This window comes from Diceros bicornis, chromosome 10 (assembly GCF_020826845.1).
Source record: "Diceros bicornis minor isolate mBicDic1 chromosome 10, mDicBic1.mat.cur, whole genome shotgun sequence".
NCBI lineage: Eukaryota > Metazoa > Chordata > Mammalia > Perissodactyla > Rhinocerotidae > Diceros > Diceros bicornis.
This window is the reverse complement of record NC_080749.1, coordinates 70,691,589-70,714,879: the sequence shown is the minus strand read 5'-3', so window position 1 is coordinate 70,714,879 and position 23,291 is coordinate 70,691,589. Positions and strand designations below refer to the sequence as shown.

Genomic DNA, 23,291 nt, shown 5'->3' with positions numbered 1-23,291 from the left:
CCTTCTCTGGATCCAAAGGGCTACATGGTCACATGCCACGAGCGAAAAGTTACAGGTTGATATCAACAGCATTAATGATAGCAATAGTGAAGGGCTTTGTTTGAATTATCTCTGTCGTACTTCACTCCCATCTCTGGACATAGCCATTTTGTGCTTTTTCTGTTTCAAAATGAATGGTTCCCTGTAAACCCCAATTCTAAATGTAAGCTGATTTATTTCTAATGGATAAAATAAGTGTCTGAGTCTCTCCAAATTCAAATTTGTACGTGTTTGTACAAATCAATGTACATTGACTTCTTGAGTGGTTAACTGTGTACTTGGAGAGTGTAAATTATACACTGGGAGTGGGTTAGACCTGTTAAAGGTAAACTAACACTATGAGACCACAAAGTACCATTTAGTTAATAACTAATTTCAAGCCCTAAATGTTGTCCAAGTGGAAACTGTTAAGACCTAGACCTAATCCTTAACTATTTCTAGAGCAGTTTTTTACACTCAAAGTTATCACTGACTAGAAATTAAGGAAGTGCCAGAAGCAAATCAATTTGTTCAAAACTGTGAAGAGAAAAAAGAGAGAGAGAGAGTGAATACATAGCTATTTAGAATATGTGGGGAAAGAGTTGTCCTAGATTAAAAAGATTTGCACTTAACCAAAGGATACCACTTCAAATACATGAGCATTTAATGTTCAAATTTTCTTAATGGAGTACTCTAAACGTCCATCCTTCTTAAGCAAAAGATGCTTTATAAACTCTAGCATTTTCTTAATGAGTCAGAATTCCATAAGAACATCAGTTAATCAGACATTCTGACAATGCAAATAAAGATAATGTGGAAATTGTACCCCAGATGTGACCTGGAATCCTTTTGTTGAAAGGTCACTGATGTCAGTTTGCTTCTTGGTCATTTGCTTCTTTCTAGTGAAGAAAAATGCAGCATCATTTGTTACATAACAAAATGAACGTATAAATAACTTCCTTTCTTATAAGATGAATTAATGAATCAAAAACAAATGCAGCCCTTTCCATAAAGTTTTCCTGTCATCTCAAAAATTCTTCTTTACCATGGTTATTAGCATCCTTTGACACATCAGCACCTTCAAAACATAATTTTTGTGTTGCAAATGAAACGAACCACAGATATTTCAACATAAGCTTAAATTAAAGTGACCATATAATTTATATCCAAACTAGGAAACTTTTAGGAGTGAAAAAAGGCACTACTAATAATTATGCCAGGAAAATAAACATAAACCAAGACTGTCCAGGTCACATAGTAGCTGAAACCAATCTTTCAGGTCATTTTCGTTGATTCCATATGGACTATTAAAAAGTATATTTCATCAGTGTAAGAGTTTGGTTGCTAAATGGTAACTGCATTAGTTTGCAGGGGCTGCCATACAAATTGCCACAAAGTGGGTGACTTAAAACAGCAGAAATTTATTATCTCGTTGTTATGGAGGCTGAAAGTCTGAAATTAGGGTGTTAGCAGGGCCACGCTCCCTCCAAAGTCTCAAAGAGAGAATCCTTCCTTCCCTCTTCCAGCTTCTGGTGGCTCCTGCGTTCTTGGCTTGTAGCAGAACAGCTTCAATCTCTGCCTCCATCTTCACATGGCCTTCTACTTGTGTGTCTTCACATGGCCTTCTTATAAGAACACCAGTCATTGGATTTAGGGCCCACTCTAATCCAGTATGACCGCATTTGAAGTAATTGCTTATTTCCAAATAAAGTCACATTCTGAGGGTTCCAGGTGGACATGAGTTTCGAGGGAACATTATTAAACCCAGTAACCAATAAAATATTTGGCTATTATTTTACCAATAATTGCTTAGACATACAGTTTTACTGACATTTAAAAAAACATATAATCTGGGCATGAAAAAGACTTGTTCATTGGTATTATCATGTCTCTGTAACAGGTTAAATGGAGAGACCACATGGAAATCTATGATGGTTTATCACATCATTAAAAGTTTTACCTTAGGAAGTAATACCACCATCAATAACAGTCTTATTCTGCTTAAACACAAAGATACTTGATTCATACACATGTACCAAGGTAAAATTAAGAAATATCATCAAAACAGAATAACTTCTCAACACCATTAAACTGTTCAGGGGCTATGTGTTCAGAAATCACTTGTTAGTGAAAACTACAAAATTCTGTCTTAAAGTTGATTCCATACCTTTTTTATTATCAATTTTATCCAAAATGCTAATTTGAAATGTCAAACCAACCTTCAGAAATACTCATAGCACAATCAGCTGCATTTGTTTCTTAAAATTATTTTGTCTTATCATTGAATATTAGAAGAGATGGTATACCTTCTAACACTTTCAATGAGAATCCCTTACGTTAATTGGGTCAGGTACCAACATATGGCAGTACTCCAAATTTGTAAATGAATCCAAATCGACACTATAAATTCTCTAACTGCCCTTTTTGGGCCATGACATCACACAGGAGAAATGTGCAAACCCATCAATTACCTATACTTTCACTTTCAAGTCGTTTATAGATTTCTTTCTTGTCTTTTACAGTTAGCAACACATTTCTGCCCTCCAGCCTTTTGCCTTTCACTGAAGAAGACTAAAGTGCATAGCGAATATGGCTTTTACTTGTACATCTAATCCTGTCATACTGAATATATACTTTCTATTGAGTAGACTAGAGTCCTCTGCCATATTGTACCTTACCTTGTCACTTAAGGTAAGAATTGTCTGTGCTTTTAAGGACACGTCACTAAAGTGCAGCTGGCTGTTTGATGCAAACAACTAATAGGCACTAATCTTTTGAAAGCCACTGCACCAAGGTTCAGGTGACTAGCAAATATATTGCCTATACCTATAATATTCATTCATTTATCCATGCTATTTTTTGAACACCTACTTTGGTGCTAGTCCCTATTCTACATGCTGGAGGTGTTACAGTAAACAATACACGGTCTCTGCCCTAAGAGGAAAGTACAGTCTAGTGCAAAGCTGTCTCCCATGTCCTGAATGGGTGACAGTTTCATTAACTCATCCACTCACAGTAACCCTCAGGTGGCTTAGGTGGCTAGAGCCTCTGGGCAGGTTGTCTCCTCCTTTTACCTAAAACCAAATGTTATCATTTTCTATGTGTGGTGATGTGAAAAATTTGGAGATGCCAAAACAATGTTTCCCAGAATGGAGTCTGGTGGAATAGTGCCACAAAATGATCCTAAAAAGAAGAGGGAGGTTCCCTAGACAAATGAGTTTAGGAACACTCCACAATGTGTGTCCTTTCTTGGCATCTCACGATACAGGTTAGCCTTTTAGGTCTCAGAAAACCAGCAACAAAGAAATCCATATAACTTTGTTTAATTCACTCTTTCCCAAACTTGTTTGACTATAGAACCCCCTTTTCCATGCATCCTGCTCCAGAAGTAGCAATGCATCGATAGAGCTCGCTTTGGGAAACTCTGGTCTGGAGAGCATGTCCTCTGTCCTTAAGGCATGCAATTTAGAAGCACAGATAGCTGTCTGTCCTGCCCCATGAAACTGAAGAAATGCCCTCCCCTGCTGCGCCTTCTCTTGTGCTATCAACACCTGCTATTTGTTGTAGAAGCATCTCTCCCAGTTGTCACATTGCTACAAATGGTGATTTTTCTTCCATTTATTTCCCTCTCTCTCTGTGTCTTCTTTCCTGCTCCCATCACTTCTCTTATGACTTTGTCTTTTCTACAAACTAGCTGAACTTATAAAGATATCAACAATGGACCAAGGCTCCTTTATTCCCACTTGGAAATTGTACCAGTCCTAATCATTGGTATAATCTGCACCTTTTCCCAGCTGTGTTATTTGTTCCTATATTCAAGAGAAGGCTTCATTTGCTGTCACACAGGAGTTCTTGTTGCTATTCTGTTAGTTATCTAACAGAGTCATTAAGGAAGCCCAGAGGTTTAAAAAAGTTAGTCTCAAGATACCTGAGATGTGACAACATTTAGAAGTCTCTCACAGATACAGGCACATGGCCTATTCTTTGAGTACTGTGTTCTCAAAAGAGGCAAAGATGTTCTAAAAAGAAATGAATTGTTCAGGCTGACTACCAAGGTCAAGGAAGACTTGACGAGCTGAAGGCCCCTGATGATTCTCATCACGTCCAAGCTGGGCGTGTGAAGAGCAGCTTTGGGACAACCATTGCTCACACACTCATGGACACGGAACAGCTGGCTGAGATAGGTCCTTTACAGAGGAGGAGCTGAGACAGACCTGGGGCCAGAAAGGTGGGGCAGCTCCAGGGGAGTTACCGGGGGAAGGGAGCAGGATCCAGGGAGCAGGAAAACCTAGCATTAGAAGGCCACAGACAGAGAGGTGAGGAGAAGGGGCTAGGTAGGGTCAGGAGTATCGTGATCCAAATCACCTGAGCATCAGAATCGCCTCAGGTACTTTTTAAAAAGACAGACTTCAGGACCTTCAGCTGGTGATTCTGATTCAGTTGATGAGGACGAAGGCATGGAAATCTATTTTTGACAAGCAGTTAAGGTGAGCCTGTGCTAGGACAAGCAGCATTGCCCTTAAAAGAGAAATTTTAGGATACTAAACCCACTCGTGTATCTCATAAATTTTGCCACTCATAAGAGGTCATAGTAGAATTATGCTTAAATAAAACTCATACGCATATACACACACTTCTGTGAGGGTGTCAGAGCATCAAGAGTGTCTTCTAAAATTCTGTAACATCCAAATGCTAAGGTTCTGTACCTATAAATGGTGTTCAGGTATCTAGCATTGCATAATATCCTGGACTATGGCTGTCTACAGTTTCTAGGCTAGGCAGTTTATTATTGTTTAGAATTAAACATTAAACTTAAGTATTCCACTTAAATATTATATAACATTTCTAGCTATTAGAAGTGCTTTTACAACAAATTTTATGGAACTTATTTCTTTCTTTTTATTTTTTCCATAAGAGAAGTCTAGTTTTAAGCCGGTTTCCATAGAGAATTTTACATTATTCCTGGTGTCTTTTCTCAAGCACTTTGAGACTCTGCTCACAAAAGTCTGTCGAAGAGTAAAAGCTATACCTTTGTTCCTTAGTTTAAGAAACTATAAAAGCTCTCCACTTCTTTTTAGAGTGCTGTTGCAGAAAACCAGGCTGATCACTAATCTTACTCATTGCAGTATCGTCAAGTGTATCTGCACTATAGTTTTGGAGTTTATCATCTATTATCTTTAAGTATGAGAATAAATGCATAGTTGTATTCAGAAGCAGACAACTAAGGAAAATGTTTCATTAATTTATTCTGGTTTCTATTTTGAAATGCATTTGCCTGTGTTTTGTTTTTTTTAATAAAAGTTTCCTTCCTTGTTGTCCTGAAAAATTTCAACCAGCATTTCTCACTTGTGAACGATACTCTAGACACAATGTGAATGACCCATTGGACTCTGTGAATTCAGAATTGCCTATACATGGTTCCAGTGTGATTTCTGAGGTATGACACACATACAGATACCAGTTTTTCCACCCAGAAGAACTAAATTTCTCATATTCTTCAGTCTTTAAGTGAAGGTGATTATAAATCATTCCTTTTATAATCACACCTCCTTGGTTCACAGAGGGGATGTTATTTTAAAAACTAGATGATCTCCTCCTTTCTCCATGAGCCCCACCGGAAGCTGTAGAAAGAAGGACCCACGTCCCTTTCTCTGGGTGCGTTTCTGCGGGGTCTGTAGCCATCTCAGCAGACCTTCTGTCATAAGGCCCTTTTTACTCTCCTCTAGGTCATTTTCTGATGCCGCCCTAACCCAACAAAAAGCTGTTCCCGTGACACAATGTTAAAATCCTTTTTCTGCTGACATAACTTCTGGATATTGTTATGGCAGCTTCTCCAGGCTGGGCAACGGTGTCAGTGGGGAAATCTAGGGAAACATTCTTTTATTTAAAAAACGTGTTCATCAGTTTTTTCTGCCCTGTGGTCTGTGCGAGGTGCAGAGACGGCAACAGTAATAAATAAATAAATAAGGTAGATCCAATATTTGCCTTTTAAAAGGAGTTTCTGAACTAATGTGTCACACAGACAAGGAAACAACAAAGGATATTTGGTGTGAAAAGTGCTAGGAGAGGGGAGTGGTTTTACGTAAGAGAGGCAGTGAGCCCAGACTGAGTGGGCAGGGAGAACATTACAGAAGCTTCTTAGAAGAAGTAATGTCAATGATGAGACCTGATGATGAGTAGGAGTTAGGTAGATGATACAAAGCGGGGAAATGAGAATGCCAGATGAGGGGAATGGCATATGGAGAGTCCCAGAGGGCAGAGAGAAATTTCATATGATGAGTGTAGGAGGATACAAGAGAATTACAAGAAGTGAGAATGAAGAAGCTGGGACCAGATTCTGAATGGCCTTCTAAGTGATGTTCAAATTTAATTCATTGGAGGAGTAATAAGGAATAGCAAGAATTGTTTCTTTGGGGGCTTTTAAACAGGATCAGGATGCACTCAGATTTTTCTTCTAGAAAGATCACTCTGGCTCTAGTGTGGAAAATTGATTTGGAGAGGCAAGATTGGAGACTAGCTGAGAGATAGCGAAGGTCTGATCTCAGTGAGTAGCAGTAGAAATGCAGAGAATGAAAAAACTGGGTAGATATTTAAGTAGAAATCATAGGACTTGATGATTTACTCAATCAGAATTTCAAAGTGAAACCGAGATTTCTGATTTGGGTCAATGAGTGGATGAACCTACCTGAGATAAGAAGGGGAAGGAAGTAGGAGAAGAGGCTGATGAGTTTAAGGTGCCTGAGAGACACTAGGCAATTTGATATGTATATATGAAACTCCATGAAAGTGTCATCACCTATAAAAAAGGTAATCTGTGTTGGCAAAGCCGAATTTGGAAATCAGAGGCATTTAGGTGACAATATGTGAGTATGACCTCCCTCAAGGAGAATGTTTAAAGTGTACAAAGAGAAGAACTTTAGGAAAACATCAACACTTAAAGAATCAATTGCAAAAGAGACTATGAAGGAACAACTGAAAAAAACAGAGGTAGATGGTGTGGAAGCCTGAGAAAGAGAAGGCTTCAAAAAGAAGGAAGTGGTCAGTTGTATCAATTACTGAGATTTGGGGGCATTCGAGGCCTGAGAAGAGACTGCTCGTTTTAGCAACAAACGTGTTGTTGGTTGACCTTGGTCTTAGCGGTGTCTCTGAAGTGGTGGCCAGAAAGCGGTGGGTTAAACAGTGAATGGGAGTTAATGCAGGAAGTGAAGAATAGGAGAGGAGACAATACTTTTAAGAACTTTAACTGTAAAGAGGAGAAAGGAGACAAGAAGTCTATCAAGGGACATGGATTGAGAGGTCTTATAAATTTTTTTTTTAAGAGGGAACACACACAAAGTGTGTAAACACCGATGGCAAGGAGCGAAGAGTGAAGGAGAGTTGAAGCTACAGGAGAGAAAGGAGGTAATTAATGGAGAGAGCCTTTGAGGAGGATGGAGGGGTTGGGATTCATGATGGCTTGGCCTTAGACAAGATATCTCTCCTGGGGGGTAGAAGGAACAGAAAAGAAAAGAATTGGTTTCAGAGCAGCAGTAGGATCCAGGTGGGATAAAGAGTCAGGAGTCATAAAGGGCAAACAATAAATAAGATATGGAGGCCAGATGTTGTCATGTGTCTTAATAAGTTCTTAACTGTGTGGTCTGCATGTTACACTGGAAAAAGCTCTGGCTTTGACCCAGTTCTGCTTATCAATTGTGTACATTTCTAAGACAAGTAATTAAATCTATTTGAGCTTCAGTTTCTTCATTTATACAAAATGAGACTTTTACAAATCTACCTTAAAAGGCTGTGATAAGGAATACATTTTTATCATGTTAGGTATGAAAACAATGTTGGGCATGTTGTAGATTCTCAAGTAACTGTAGATATGTTTATTGTCATCATGTCTTGAGAATCTGTTTTCTTGGCTGTGTTTAGAAGACAACAAGCAAAATCATGAGAGACAACCAATAGATATAGTGTATCACATACATATACAGCACAGTGCCAGACACATGGGAGGTACTCAGGAAATACACATGTGACAAATTACCAAAAGCCAGTTTTTTGGTCCTATCTACATTATTAAAACCTATGTTGCTGCTGTGTTTCATTGGATGCTGTAGCCTAAATCCCCCTGTCTCTCTGCTGGCCAGTAACTCCAGGGTCACAGAGGAAAACAAATGTGTCACCTGAGATTTATCTGAACAATTTGTCCATCGTTGCACATGCAGCATATGGAGGGGAGAAGAGCTCGACGTAGCCCAGAAGGCAAAAGTGGATAGGACCTGAACCCTCTGTCATTTGGCTTGTCATTTTCAGCATCACCACCAAAGAAGCTCACTAAGAAAAGATACCCATATTAGCCACTAAACAAATAAATTTGACCGGAAATGCATAAATTTAGTGCAAGACAAAAGAAAGAAGGGGAGGGGAATATTCTTGGCATAATATGGCTTCCCATAATTTTTTTCTTTCTCTAAGGTTTACAGTAAACTTTGTCTTCGAAGAGCAGCTCACAAGTGAGCAAGATTGCGGCGACTAAAGCTGGGAGGGGAGCGCTGTAGCACATGGCCACAGATAAGCTTAAGGCAACTCCGCTCCAGACTCCCAAGAGGCTAATGAGCCGTAGATCCCTACCTCTTCCCAAGGCCTGATATTTACGAAGTGTTGTCAAAGACATCTAAAGTTCCATAAAAGACTATATTTTTAAAAGGTCTTCAAGCTAAATCCTCTAAACCTATAGGAGTTACCCACTTGCTGAGAGTTAATAGGCTCTTGACTGAATGGTGAAGTTCATAAAGGACCATTCGAGGAAGAGCAGTCTCTCCCAATAGCTTGCTCTCTCTTTTGAGGGCTCTGCAATCTCAAGTCAGGCAGGGCATTTCTTTTTTTTTTTTTTTTTTTTTTTTTTTTTTGTGAGGAAGCTAACATCCATGCCAATCCTCCTCTTTTTGCTGAGGAAGACCGGCCCTGAGCTAACATCTATTGCCAATCCTCCTCCTTTTTTTCCCCAAAGCCTCAGTAGATAGTTGTATGTTATAGCTGCACATCCTTCTAGTTGCTGTATGTGGGATGCGGCCTCAGCATGGCCGGACAAGGGGTGCATTGGTGAACCCCCGGATCCGAAACTCCGGCCGCCAGTAGCAGAGCGCGCGCACTTAACCTCTAAGCCACAGGGCCAGCCCCAGGCAGGGCACTTCTAAATCAGAAGATAGAGCAAGTGGCTCAAGATCTGCTTATTTTGTTCTTAACAATAAACAAAAAAGAATATTTTCTTTATTTCTTGGGAGTCTAGAATTTCTAGCTAAATCTGTATAAGCCTTGTTATGCCAAATCCTTGAATTATAATAATTTTATTTGGATTTCATAAGTTAAAATGTTACATACAAGTTTCTCTCCCAAGATTTCACAGATTTCTCGGCTTTATCTATGTAAATATAGTTCCACTAGAAACTGAGATAATAAAAGACCATGTATGGGCTGGCCCCGTGGCTTAGCGGTTAAGTGCGCGTGCTCCGCTGCTAGCGGCCCAGGTTCGGATCCCGGGCGCGCACCGACACACCGCTTCTGCAGCCATGCTGAGACCACGTCCCACATACAGCAACTAGAAGGATGTGCAGCTATGACATACAACTATCTATTGGGGCTTTGGGGGGAAAAATAAATAAATAAAATCAAAAAAAAGACCATGTAAATAATTATCCAGTATTGTTGCATTTCAATCACTCTAGTCCCCAAATTACTATAGCTATTTCAGATGCTGGTTGTTTTTCCAATTTAAGTTTAAGCAATTCTTGAATAATGTCATTAAGGCCTTGCCTGAGAATGTAGTAACATGAAAATTAGTTTTCTTCCACTCTATTTTAATTTTATGTCCAATAAGGATATTTATATATGCAAGTGGTGGTATGGATAATCACATTTCACATTTCATATTAGTGTCTGATCGATGGTGGGATAAGCAAGAATTTCTCTCCATCCCTACCCATCCTACTTCCATACCACTGCCTAATTGGCAAAATTCTGGATCCAAACAGTTTCAATTACTCTTCTGAAAAAATAGGATAACGTTCAACTTGCAGAAAAAAGGTTGAATTTGCAGCATTTGAAGGAGTTGGTCTCTGTTTTGAAGTTATCTTTCTGAATCTTTAACACAGATTAAATAACTACAAATGTTGTGACTGGGTCTCTGCTCTTTACAAAACTTGAGAATCGATTGCGTCCTTAAATGCTTCCATTTCCCTTGCACTAGGCTGTCACTTTTATCTAGCGTTCTCATTTGAGTCTCTGTCCTAGAGGCTTAAAAAAGGAGAGACTCTTCTCATCTACTCATCTGTGCCTTGAAGAAACTATAACAGCAGGTGAGGCTTTTATGGAATCGGTTAAGTTGCAAGAACACATGTTGCACTACATTCAGAACCCGTTCAATAGGAATGCTTTTCTGGTCTTTATAAAACTTCGATTGCAATTCAAGCTAGATATGAGGTTTTACTGCCACCTCATATGTTTACACCTGATAAGATAAGGAGAGGAAATCAGAAGACCTATATATCTTCTTTGAAACCAACTCTAATCAACAACAGGGACAATCATGACTTTACTTCTAAATTCATAATTTGTTTCTGTTCCAGGCACACTATAAATATAATAGAAAGAAAGATAGGTTTTTTTTTTTTAGTTGGTTAAATAAAATTATTTTCAAATTGCTTTGGAGTGAGGGCAGTAGTAGGAGAGAGGTGAAATCAAGGGATCACCATGAAGTGTGCAAGCATGTGAACATTTCAGTGCTGGAGTTTGTTTCCTTGTACTGTTATTAAACATAAAAAATAGAAGGGTTATATAAATACACTCAAAATGGAAAATTTTAGTTTGCTGGAAAAGTGTGGCACATTTTGTGTGTCCGCAGGAAAAGATAGTTGAAAAGATAATAAACCAAACTGTACTACTCATATGCATGCGCTTGTCAAGATAATTCATGATGTTAAAGCACAACGGTAAAAATTGAAATTATATCCACAAACATATTATTCCCCACAAGGAAGACAATACATAATGATGATCACGATATGCTAGAAGGTCTGAATTATAAACATAGTAAATATTTAAGTTATTTTACACTCTTTGAAAAAGTAAAATTCCCCATTATTAAGGCAAAGTGTTTTCTTCATTTACTATATCTGAATAATGTCCTTATTTCTCCAATTCTTTTTCTCAGAATATCAAAAAATAATATTTTAAAATAAATGTTAGCAATAGAAATAATTATTAAAGTTCAAAGAACCTAGAGGTCTGAAATAATCCAATCTACCACACAGTTAATAGTATACATCATCTGAGAAATGGCACAGCTCCTTTTTAAAACCACCAGAAACTCACTAGTTCACTATACAACTCATCCCCCTATTGAACAACTCTACTTGATTAAAAGTAGGAATCCACCTCCTTAAAACATCCACTAAACCCTGATGATACCTCTAGTTTAGGATCTTTCCGACTTTCTCTGAAATCCTTACACAGAATCAGACCCCTCCTGGGGAATCAGTAGCCTAAAAGGTTTGTATATATTCAAAAGAAAGGCCTGATGAAAGCAAAATAAAGGTATCTTCAGAGAAATATCATCTGACCAATCCCCAAAAGGCCTCCCAGACCATAATGCACGTGGGTAGGGTCTGGTTCTCTATCCTATAGGTGCAGAAATTTGATCTTACAAAACCCCAGAATTGAGTGGGCTGAAGAAAGTTGACTTGTGCTCAAAAAAGGCACAGAAACTCAGAACCAATCAGTTCACTCAAGTGAAATAAATAACTATCAAATGGGTAAGATATTCAGGTGATACTGTCCAAGCCATTCCCAATTAGTAGACTTACATAGAAGTGAAATTATTTTAAGACTGTTTAGAGAGCAGAGCATCAGAACAAGAGAAATGGGTTGACTGAGTGAATATTTAATAGCTTAAGACACAAATAGCCTAGTACATCCATCTCTGCAACTGGACTCTGGGTTTGCTAGTTTAAATTGGCTCCTCTGGGCACACCTTAGAGAGCGCTTGAATAGGTGACACAACTTGACTTTCAGTTGCTTCTTTTGTCAGCTCTAACCCTTGTCCAAAGGGAAACTTTCTTTCTTCAGATATATGAATAGTTTTAGTCACATTGTACACTGTCATATTTCTGCTTTGATCTGTAATGTGTTGCTTTGATAGATTAGTCTTCTGAACATCTTCTTTCCAAATTTTTTGGGGAGAAGAAGGCAGGGGTAATGGTAAACACACACACACCTCACTCTGGGCTGTATTGATTTAACTCTCTGAACTCCTGTGCCTGGCTCTGCCTCCTTTCTACTCACTTCCCTTACTTGACTTGTGGTAAGGTAAGGCCTTGGCATTCGCCATTCCCTCTGTCTCTTCAGCACCCCTGTCTCTTTCCCTGAAGCACCAGGATAGATACAATACCTGTAGCTGTGCTTTAGAGCAGCCTGCTTTTATAGCTCTTGACTGCACTGTTGACTAGCAATGGGCATGCAGCCCTATTAGCTCTGCTGCAAATAACTCAGATTCTACCAGAAATTGTTTCTTAAAAGGGTCGAGATCTCTTTCAGAACAAACCATTTGTAAACATTTGAACAGGAAACTGGTTGAGGATTTTAAACAAAGACATGAAGAGTTCCTACCATTATCACTAGCTCTCTTAACAAGAAAGAGCACAACCCTTACACTAAACCTCTTTTTAAATGGAGGACAGAGAAATTGATGTCTACATCATCAGCCACTGGAGGAAACATACAGACTTCCAAAGTATCATTTTTATATGACTTTTAAATCTTTAAATGCTTTATTATTGCTTGAATCCCTATGCATAGACATCAGGATCACAAATCCTCACTATGGTCCATACACGTATTTGGTGGAATATTAGATTTCTGTGTCTCCACTCTTCTTAATCAACTTAAATCTCATTTCTAAAATATGTTTATTGCATTACTAGAAGTGGTTATATATTCAGATTTTCAATCAACTGGTTTACTTGGTTGGATTGACTATAAATTTGTTGACATATATTGATGATTCCTCATTTTCTTGCCCAGGGATCATTTCTTCTACTCATTTATTTTCAATCTTTCTACTTTCTTATTTGACAATATCCTATGGACAGAGCACTCCAAGCTCATAAGGAATGGTGTAAACTAATTAGCAGATTTTATGATGGAAACTATTCCCCTCCCACGTGATCACCCTATCTGGAGAATGAACTTGGTGGAAATATCCAACTCTTACCACACTAAGGCAACAGCTTCACTCAAACAAGCTCTTATTTTGCCCTTGGACTTCAGTTCATAATTGTGGATATGGTTTAAATCCAGAAACAAACAGTATGGGGTGAGGTGCAGAATTTAAAATAAAATAGCCTAAAAAATGGATTTTGAGTTAAGAAAATTCTTGATCTTCTTTTACAACTGACAGAAAGAAAAATAGCCCTAATAAGATGTGTTTGAAAAACACTGTGACTGAAATCACAGTGTATAACTGAAACGTAGGGAAGTTACAGAAAATTCCCCTGCATGCAGGTGTGCAGAAGCACTGAAGGGTTACTAACGAACACTAAATAGAAGTGTCGAATAGTTTGTTACGGGGAAAAGATCCAGAAATAAGAGTGAAAATCAGTGCTGGTTCATTACATCAGCAGTGGGGCCAGCAAACCCCACTGCTCAAGTGTGCCTTTAAACAGCAGGTGCCCAGCTTGACCCCTCTAGCTTGTAGCCCCCTGGCCCTGGCACAGAATGAGCCCAGTCTTCTCCATGGATTCATGAGTGACCACAGGCCTCTAAAGGTGCATCTAAATACCATGGTTGCCCATTTTGGTCACATATTCCCATATTGGAAATTTCACCCCACATCATCCATCTCAGTTTTGCTGTGTTTGCTTACTACAGGTGCAATTTGTTACCAAAAGCACAATGGCACAAAATCCCAAAGGAGCTGGGAAGAATGGAAGAAACCAAAAGAGAAAGTTCTGTATATTCTTAGCCTTTTCCTTGGAAGTGGTTCATTCAGTTTAACGGCAATTATCAAAGTAGAAATAGTATAATACAAACAAAAGATCACCTAAATCCATAAAGAGACACAGATGTAGGACAAAGGAATGATTTAAATGCCATCTCCAGTCTCTCCAGCATACTGATGATAAATCTGTCACTAATTTGTATATGTAATCTGAAATATTACCCATCATACCAATGTACCTGAATATCCCTACACAAGAAAGCACTTAACATATTTAACAATTTCTTTCAAACTTTAATGTTTTGCAGATGACACTAGATCTTAAAATGCATAGATATTTTACAGCTCTGCTCAAACATAAATAATACATTTATCTGATTCACTAATACCAAAGGTACATTTTTTCTTCTAATGAATATACTCATCATCCATGACTGCCAGTAAAAATGATAAGGGATGCATTATAATAAAAAACTATACCCCTATGTGGGAATAAAGGAAATAATCTATTTCATAAAAATAGTAATTCATTCTCAATTTTCCATTACTACTGACCAGTTACTGTGGTGCTAAAGAGTATCTTTAGATTAAAGTCACGAAAGTTATATTTCTCATGTGTTTGGGCAAGAATTTTAAAGTATATCAGGTCTCACATTACAGAAGAGACTCAAAAAAGGCAAAACTTTATATTATAAAATTAACGTATAAAGAATCAAAAGATTGCTTAGACATGGCGTTACAAATATGAAGCAAATATGTTTAGACTAACAAAGGTCAGAAAAAAATACTTTAATATCTTTATACAAACATGAGAAAACAAATGAAACTTGTTAATGACCGAGGAAGGGGTTCATTTTAGAACATAAGTTTTTTCTTTATCATAAGTTTAAATTGCACATGACATTGTTAACATCAGCCAAATATTATGCATTAGAATACACTTATAGCATCCATTATGTCCTGTGTTAGTACCTACATAAGTGATTACGAAGTAGCATTTGCTCTTTCAATAGCTTTATTTTGGCAATAAGAAAATGTATGGGTGCTAGTAAAATTCATGGTCACTATAGATGAAAAAAGCCTGAGAGAATACATTTGTTGAAGTTTGCATTTAGTTTTGGAAAATGTCTAACAATTGAACGCGGCCATATTTTAACTTTTAAGCTCCCACATTGAGGAAGTATCAAGATATTGCAGCAATTTACTTTTAGGGACATTATGCTGGGCTTTGAAATTCAAAAAATAGGAAATTACTTCTTGAATTATTTTATGATCAATGTACAGTCTCTACACAAGGAAAATTAAAGCTGTCTGCCAACTCACAGAAACACCACTGGCTGTTAAAGATGTAGGAAATTGCATAAAAGCATGAAAAGCACTGGGTAATTTTGCAGTTTCATCTCTAAACACAATTGAAACGATGTCTGTCTTTCAATTCTGTCTCCCTCTTTCTTCTGAAATATGGCCTTTTAGTTCTTGCCCTTTTAAAATATCTTTGCCAACTGTAGCTGTGCTTCTTAATGTACTGGTTGATCTTACCCTGCTATGAAAGTATTTACAGGGGGTGCTTGCTTTTATCTGTATTCACAGAGAATGCTAACAAATTAGAAGAAAGTGCCAGAGAACACCACATACCTTGCCCAGAACATTACAACGGCTTCTGCATGCACGGGAAGTGCGAACATTCTATCAATATGCAGGAGCCATCTTGCAGGTAATGTTTCCACTCTTCAACTTTTAAAATGTATAAAGTAAAAATATGGCAACTAAATTCTGGATGTTTACTGAGGATTGGATGACATTCTGCCTGAATGAGTGATCAGCAGCAAAACTTCTCTCTGCCTCTCCTACACACACACACACACACACACGCACCCACTAGAAAATCACGAACTGTGTGTGCCTTGAACTGTGTGTGTCTTACACACCCAAGTACTGTGTAACACATTATTATGTATACTTTTCTAGTAGAATTTTAAATTGTACTTTGGGCATTACAAGCTCCTTAAAGACACAATCTCCTCTGTTTTATTCACCACTCTTTCCCCTAAACATAGAATGCACTTGGCACATACCAGCTGCTCAATAAATATTTCTCGCACAAATGAATGGATAAAGCCTTACTGTCCATTAGATAACATAGTTGCTTTTGGGAGGTCATCTTTTCAAAATCTTTCAGGTCTTCTAATAAATATGATCAAGCTTGCTGTTGCCAGGCGCATACTCGTTTCTGTGGATCTGCTATCCACATGCCTTGTATAGTGAGATTATTAGCTACACCTCCATGGATTCAGACCCAGTTGAGACACAAATAAATTGCTTGTCTGGATTTAGTTAATAAATGTAAATATCTGCTGAATATTCATGGATGGTGAAGCCAAAGTGAAAAAAAGTTATTTTTATTAAAGGAATATACAAGGGGCATATGATGAAATAGGTTGTGTGTTGCTATACATTGAAAGGAGTTTCTCTCTCTCTCTGTCTTTCTCTCTCTCTCCTCAAAAACTGTCTTCCTTTCATGTTTTCCTTCACTAAATCTACTAGCACCTGCCTTCCAGTGAAGCCAGGCAGAGTGAACGTAACAGCGGTTGCTCCTGCTGCCATGTCATCCTCAGCAGAGTCGCCATTATTACACCCTTCTGATGCAGAGGGAAGATCCCAGGATGTAGTTAGGAGAAATTCAAAGAGAAGTATTAAAATAGTTGCATAAAGTCAATGACAAGTTGATCCCAGTTAGTATTGTTTTTATGTGAACTGTTTTCTCATTTCATTTTCAAATGCTAATTTTAACATGCAGATTATCTACCTGAGCTTTCTGGTGAAGGATGAGTGAGTGAGAGGCCGCATTCATTCTCAGATGAACAGTGCATGGGCTTGTTTTCCAGACCTGTGTTGCCTACATGATAATTACTCTTTTTCTCCTGAAATTTAACTCTCTAACATAGCAGATAACTTGATGATCAGTAAATTAAAGAATTAGTCTTGTTGTACCACTGCCCCTAATATTTTCCATCAGTTGTTCTAACAGTAGCATAAAGAAGGCTTTATCCATAAATAAATAAATACATAGCCCTATTTTTTGTTTTTTTTTGAGGAAGATGGGCCCTGAGCTAACATCTGTTGCCAATCTTCTTCTTTTTCTTTTTTCTCCCCAAAGTCCCAGTGCTTAGTTGTATATCCCAGTTGTAGACCCTTCTAGTTCTTCCATGTGGGATGCCACCTCAGCATGGCTTGATGAGCGGTGAGCAGGTCCGCAGCCAGGATCCGAACCAGCGAACCCCGGGGACTCCAAAGCGGAATGTGTGAACTCAACCACTATGCCACTGGGCCGGCCCCCATAGCCCTATTTTTTATACTCATGTCATCAGAAACAAACCTTTTCTCGAGTAATCATGTTGACTTAGGCTGATTAAAGAGCAAGTTAAATAAAATGTAAAGCTCATCTGAAAAAAAATATAGAAATAAAAATTATCCCTGGACATCTATTGTCTTTCTGTATTATCATCACAAATGATCTACCGATCTTCCAGTCTTCAAAATGCATTATTATAAGTATAAAAAGAATCCACATATCTTTAAAACCAAAAACACAAAGAGATATTGTTGAAAATAAGTAGTTGAAAACCATATCTACAAAGTAGTATTTTTTTAGAGAGGGAGACAAAAAGCCTTAATGTCACCATGAAGATAAATGCCTGTCGGCCAACTATAAAAATGAATCCAGCAGCTACAGGTAACTGGACACTATAATTTCTTCCAGGTGTGATGCTGGCTATACTGGCCAACACTGTGAAAAAAAGGACTACAGTGTTCTCTACGTTGTCCCCGGCCCTGTGCGATTTCAGTACGTCTTAATCGCAGCTGTGATTGGAACGATCCAGATTGCTGTCATCTGTGTGGTGGTCCTCTGTATCACAAGGTCAGTAATGGTACTCAAGGCCACCCAAACAAAGGGAGATTTTATTCCTTCTTGTCTTAATCAGATCACTCTAATTATGAGTCCTTTCATGGACTCTGCAACCATCCATTCTCTGGAGTCCTATTTCCTCATCATAACAGCATTTGAATAGCCAAATGAAAAGACATTGATTTTCATGCTGGAGTGGAACAAATTATTTTCCTTATGTTTGCATTATGATGAGGATTATTTATTTTCTAAGCTAAGGTCTTTTTTTTTCCTCTAATGTATAATGCCAGTCTTTGTTTAAATATGCTTCTCTCTTTTAACTATGAAAAGTCAGTCTTCATTCAGACTACTAACAGACTATTTAAATGACAGTGTTCCTTACTTACTCAGATCAGTATGCCAAATGAGGTCAGAATAGAGTCTATATAAGGCCTAGAAAAGTATTAAATTATAGCTCTCATTCATGGCACTTATATTTCCAAGTGTAACTCTCAGATATAATCATTTTTAACATATTTGATATAAACAAATTCATTTTTATCTTAAGTTGACAAAATAGCCTTTAATCACAAAATTCAAAGAAAATAGTTATAATGAGAAAGATTATGGGATAGTACATTAAAACCTTTGATATATGGAAACATACAGCAAATATCACAACCAGCTTTTATATCAAACCCTCAGAACAATCAAATGGTACTTGTTTCCGGGAGAGCTAGGTTGAGAGAGAGAGAGAGAGATCTCATCCAGTTTCATCAGGAAAGAAAACCACAATTAGTTAGTGATGTCTGACATTGGGCTTAGAGTAAAGGAGAGAGACCGAGTTCTTGCTCAACTTCATCAGTAAATCCACGGTACCCAAGAATTAGATTCTAAACCAAAGGCATGTTATTTATGTCCTGTCTAACCAGAGCATTATTGAAGATACTTTCTGATCTCATTTCACTCTCCTTGAGAAAAAAGTTCCAAGGAAGTTTTTCAAGATTTTTGCCAAATTCACAAAGCATTTAGACTTCCATTTGTTTGTACAGCTCACAGTAAATCAGAATGTTTCCCAAAAAATTATTTTCAGAAGACAGGAAAATAAAAGCAAGTATCATGTCTTTAGAAAATAAAGGCCATAATACATCTCAGTATCTGTATTGCGCTATCTTCTTTGAGGACAAGTGTGGCATTTGCTCTTGAAAGAGACAAAATGTGGTTCATAAATCCTTGCCTGGCCTAAAGGCTTAAGGGGAGATCATCGCCTGGGGCTTTGTGCTGCTCTAAGCCAAGCTGAGTTCATCAGCTCGACTCGCACGTTTAGATGCCAAGTGAGTCAGTGGATTATATTAAAATAGATTCTGGGGAACATAAAGATAGCTCAAGTGACCAAAACTGCGGAGTATAAAAGAAAAGATAGAAAAGAATCTGAAGCACAGAAAACTGTGCCACATTACTCTGAGTCTTGAGCCTTCTAATATCTAAGCCATATCAGTACATGAAAAGCAAAATTAATAGATATAACCTCATAAAAATTTGATTTGCTACTTCATGTAGTGACAAAAATGCAAAAGTTTAAACAGCTAAGCAGATGTTTTCAAGTCTGTTATTAATCACAGTTCCATTTCCATAAATAATAAAAACAACTGGAATACGTAGGGTCCTTACCTCACCAGGAATTGAGTGTGTATATACGTGTGTCTCTAGGTATCATCTATGTGTATACAGACACACGCATACACATTTAATAACATTATGAAGAAGGAACATTTTATTTCCGTATTCAAGATAGGAACTCTGAGGTATGAGAAGTCAGCAGATTGCTGAGTTTACACAGCTGAGCAATAAGGGCAGAAATGGAGTCCAGCTTCCCTAGTGTCAGAGCCTGTGCACTTAATCGCTGCTCACACTGCCCTTGGCTGGTCAGGATGTTGTGTGTTCTGATGCTCAAGACGACCTAAACTGAGCTCCAAACTAGAGCCAGCGATTTTTTCAAGGCATATGAACATTTTCATTTTCCATGTCAAAACCAAACCAAACCAAACCTATCCTCTGATTACTTTTGAGAAGTAGAAATAGTGTATGAGCTCAATTAGCATTATTGTAATACATTATATAAACCTGTCCTAGGACATCAGACTAGTCAATAGACCACACTATTCCTGATATGGATTAATTTCATTCACTTGAAAACATTCTGCTCAAAAACCAGACTTTCCAATTAGGCCATCTCCCCCACACCCCCAAACCTTTCCTTCCTAGCAACCTGGCCACATTTGTCTGTCAAGACCCATTCCAACATATCTAGTTGCTAAAAGATTTACAAAATCGCACCAAGCAGAGGTCCCTCATTCTCTCCCATTTTCTTCCAATCTCTTCCTCACCTGGTCTCTCCTCTTTTCTACCTCTTTTCTTTCTCTTCTCCTCTTCCCACTTTCTTTTTTTCTAATTTCTTCTCCTTGTTTTTCTTTACTATTTTAGTTAAACAACGGCCCTCCTCTTAAATACAATATGTCATAAAAAATATTGACATCTAGAGACATGTTCTGGAATGAAAAGAGTTGCCCTGTCAAGAAGTTGGATTTTCAATCTTTTTATCTCCAGTTCCCACTTACTGGGAATGCGACTTCAAGCTCCATGTTCATTTTGATGGATCTCCCCCTACCCCCCCAAAAAAAAAAACCATATACATACATACTACATATATTTATTCATCTATGAATATGTATATAAGTATATATTCTCTGATACCTACAGCTTATTATAATAAGACTTTATATGAACTTTACATTTTTGTTCTTATTTGCATTGTCAAAGCATTCTTTTATTACAAGAGAAAAGATATTCGATCAGAGCTTTTCAGATAATTTGACTGAATATTACCTTTCTATAGAAGTTAAATAATTGGTACCAATTTATGTACTTAGCTTATAGCATTAATGCACAAAAATGACATTAGGCTGAACCCAAGCAATATCCCTTTCCATTACATATCGGACACTAACAGTTGGCTCATTCTCTGGTTTGGTAGGATTTAAACTTGCACCGTTGAAATGTCAATATAACATTCACCCTTAGGACATTTAAAATATAAAATTGTTGAAGACCTTTAAAGTGAGATTAGATGAGCTCAGGACTTGCTTGCTTGCATTGTGCTGAGTCATTCTTTGTGGCTTAATGAGTAATCAGTTGAGGGCTAGGTAAACTTCCTCTTCTGCCTCTGTTCCTCGATTCTCCTCAACAGATGCGTAAAGGCAACTGCAAGGAGAAGCAAAACAAACGAACGAACGAACAAACTCTTCCAAAATAATCTCAGCTTCTACTAATAATAAATTCTTTCATCTGAAATATTTTAATAATTAGCCTAATCCACAACTTAACTTTGTGATTATAGGACCAAACTTTAGGTAAAAGCGCTGGACTAAGCTTTGTAAACTTTCCAACCTTCTAGGAAATGCCCCAGAAGCAACAGAATTCACAGACAGAAGCAAAATACAGGGCACTACAGTTCAGACAACACAACAAGAGCGTCCACGAGGTTAATCTAAAGGGAGCATGTGGCACAGTGGCCGGACTACCGAGAGCTTGGACTACACAATACAGTATTATAGACAAAAGAATAAGACAAGAGATCTACACATGTTGCCTTGCATTTGTGGTAATCTACACCAATGAAAACATGTACTACAGCTATATTTGATTATGTATGGATATATTTGAAATAGTATACATTGTCTTGATGTTTTTTCTGTAATGTAAATAAACTATTTATATCACAATATAGTTTTTTCTTTCCCATGTATTTGTTATATATAATAAATACTCAGTGATGAGAAAAAATTGGCATTCTTAAATTTGCGGTATCTCATGACTGTAAATATAATCAAGCTAGTACAATCTGTACAGGTACCGGTATTTCATCTTTCTCCACATTTTGAGACAGAGCATTAGTTTATACAGGACTCAGTGGCTAGGTTTTGAGTGATTCCAAGATCAAGGGAAATGATGGTTATTGGAAAAGAGAAAAAATAATTTACTTTATATCGAGTGAGGATAAAATATTTCAGATCTTTGAATCATCTCTATTTCATCAACTTTCTTCCCTGGTCCTCCATTTTCATCCCCAGAGCAGAAAAATCTCTGGCATATAAATTAAATCAAAGAAGAAGGGGAGGGAAGGTGTTTCATAACTCATAACGGAGAGGGAAAGAAGATATTGGTTTTTATTTGGGAAGCATCTTAGAATCTCACAGTTAAGTGCATGTATCCAAACAGTCCTGAACAAGTTACACAAAGGAATATAGAGCACAAAGTCTATTGCATTTAGGTCAGTGGAATTAACAACTAGGGGAAAAATTTAATAACATCATTAAACGCAAAACACCAAAGTCATGACTTCTCAGAAGCACGTTACTATGTTTATGGTATATAGCTCTTTAAAAAAAAAGTTAGAATCACAACCCAACCCCTCATGAATAGCTTTATGGCTAATGCAGCACCATTATTTGAAATGGAGCTAAGATGAGAACAATATTTCGTGAAAACAGAGAAATATGTTTTAAGCATGTTTATATGACGAGATAAGAAAGAAAATGAATCCCATTGCATCCGAAAGACCTTCGTGGGAAGTTGATATGGATTTTTGAGAACACAAGTAGGTATAACCACTTTGTTTAGAAAAAACATAAACTGAAAATTCTCAAAGAATAAGATGAAAATATCAAACCAAATATTTGCCTTATTATCATTTAGTTCTTCATAGCTTTCTTTGGCTAATACAGTAAATCTAAATAAAGCTTTCTTTGCCTCCTTCAAACGACCTCTGCATGGGCTAAAAAGAATGACACTCCTGGGTCCAAAAAAAAAAGACTAATATCAAATCAACACATTCTGCATATAAAATATTCAATGAAAAATAAGTTTCCTAAAGTGATATTTAAAACATTTGTTAAAACATAAAAAAAGGTGACAATCTAAATAGGATTCAGGACTCTGGGAAAAACCTGATTTTCTAGGTTAGTCATCACTTTGAAAAGTGTGACTCTATTGACATAACCATCACTCAAGTGTTTCCATAAATCGGTCCTATGCTACTTGTACAGAAGAAACTCCACTTCAACTTCTGCGTGGAATTTTAGCTTGGTTAACAGGTGCAGAGATGTAACCGGCACTGATCTCCTTTGTTAAGACAGTAGTTGTGCGACAAACCAAACCCTTCTTCCTCATAAAAGAAGAGCAAAAATGCAACATCACAGAGCTTAGTAGAGCTTAAAAGAAACAACAATTCCACTGACTTTTGCTTGTAAGAGTATGAAATGACTTGCTTCATTAAATATTGGTATGTTACTTTGCGTGAATTTTTACCAAAGTATCATAACCTAAGTGTTAGAAAAGTCCTTAGAGTTA

At 37.5% G+C, this 23,291-nt stretch overlaps 1 protein-coding gene across 1 annotated transcript in view; it reads left to right on the top strand.

Moving 5' to 3' along the window:
• TMEFF2 (transmembrane protein with EGF like and two follistatin like domains 2) overlaps window positions 1-21,619 on the top strand; it is a 232,419-nt gene extending 210,800 nt beyond the window's left edge. The window contains exons 8-10 of the mRNA XM_058549461.1: window positions 15,587-15,710; window positions 17,757-17,915; window positions 21,337-21,619. Coding sequence (XP_058405444.1) covers window positions 15,587-15,710; window positions 17,757-17,915; window positions 21,337-21,433 — 380 coding nt within the window. The 3' untranslated portion in view covers window positions 21,434-21,619. The remainder of the gene's footprint in view (window positions 1-15,586; window positions 15,711-17,756; window positions 17,916-21,336) is intronic.
• The last annotated feature ends 1,672 nt before the right edge of the window (window positions 21,620-23,291 follow it).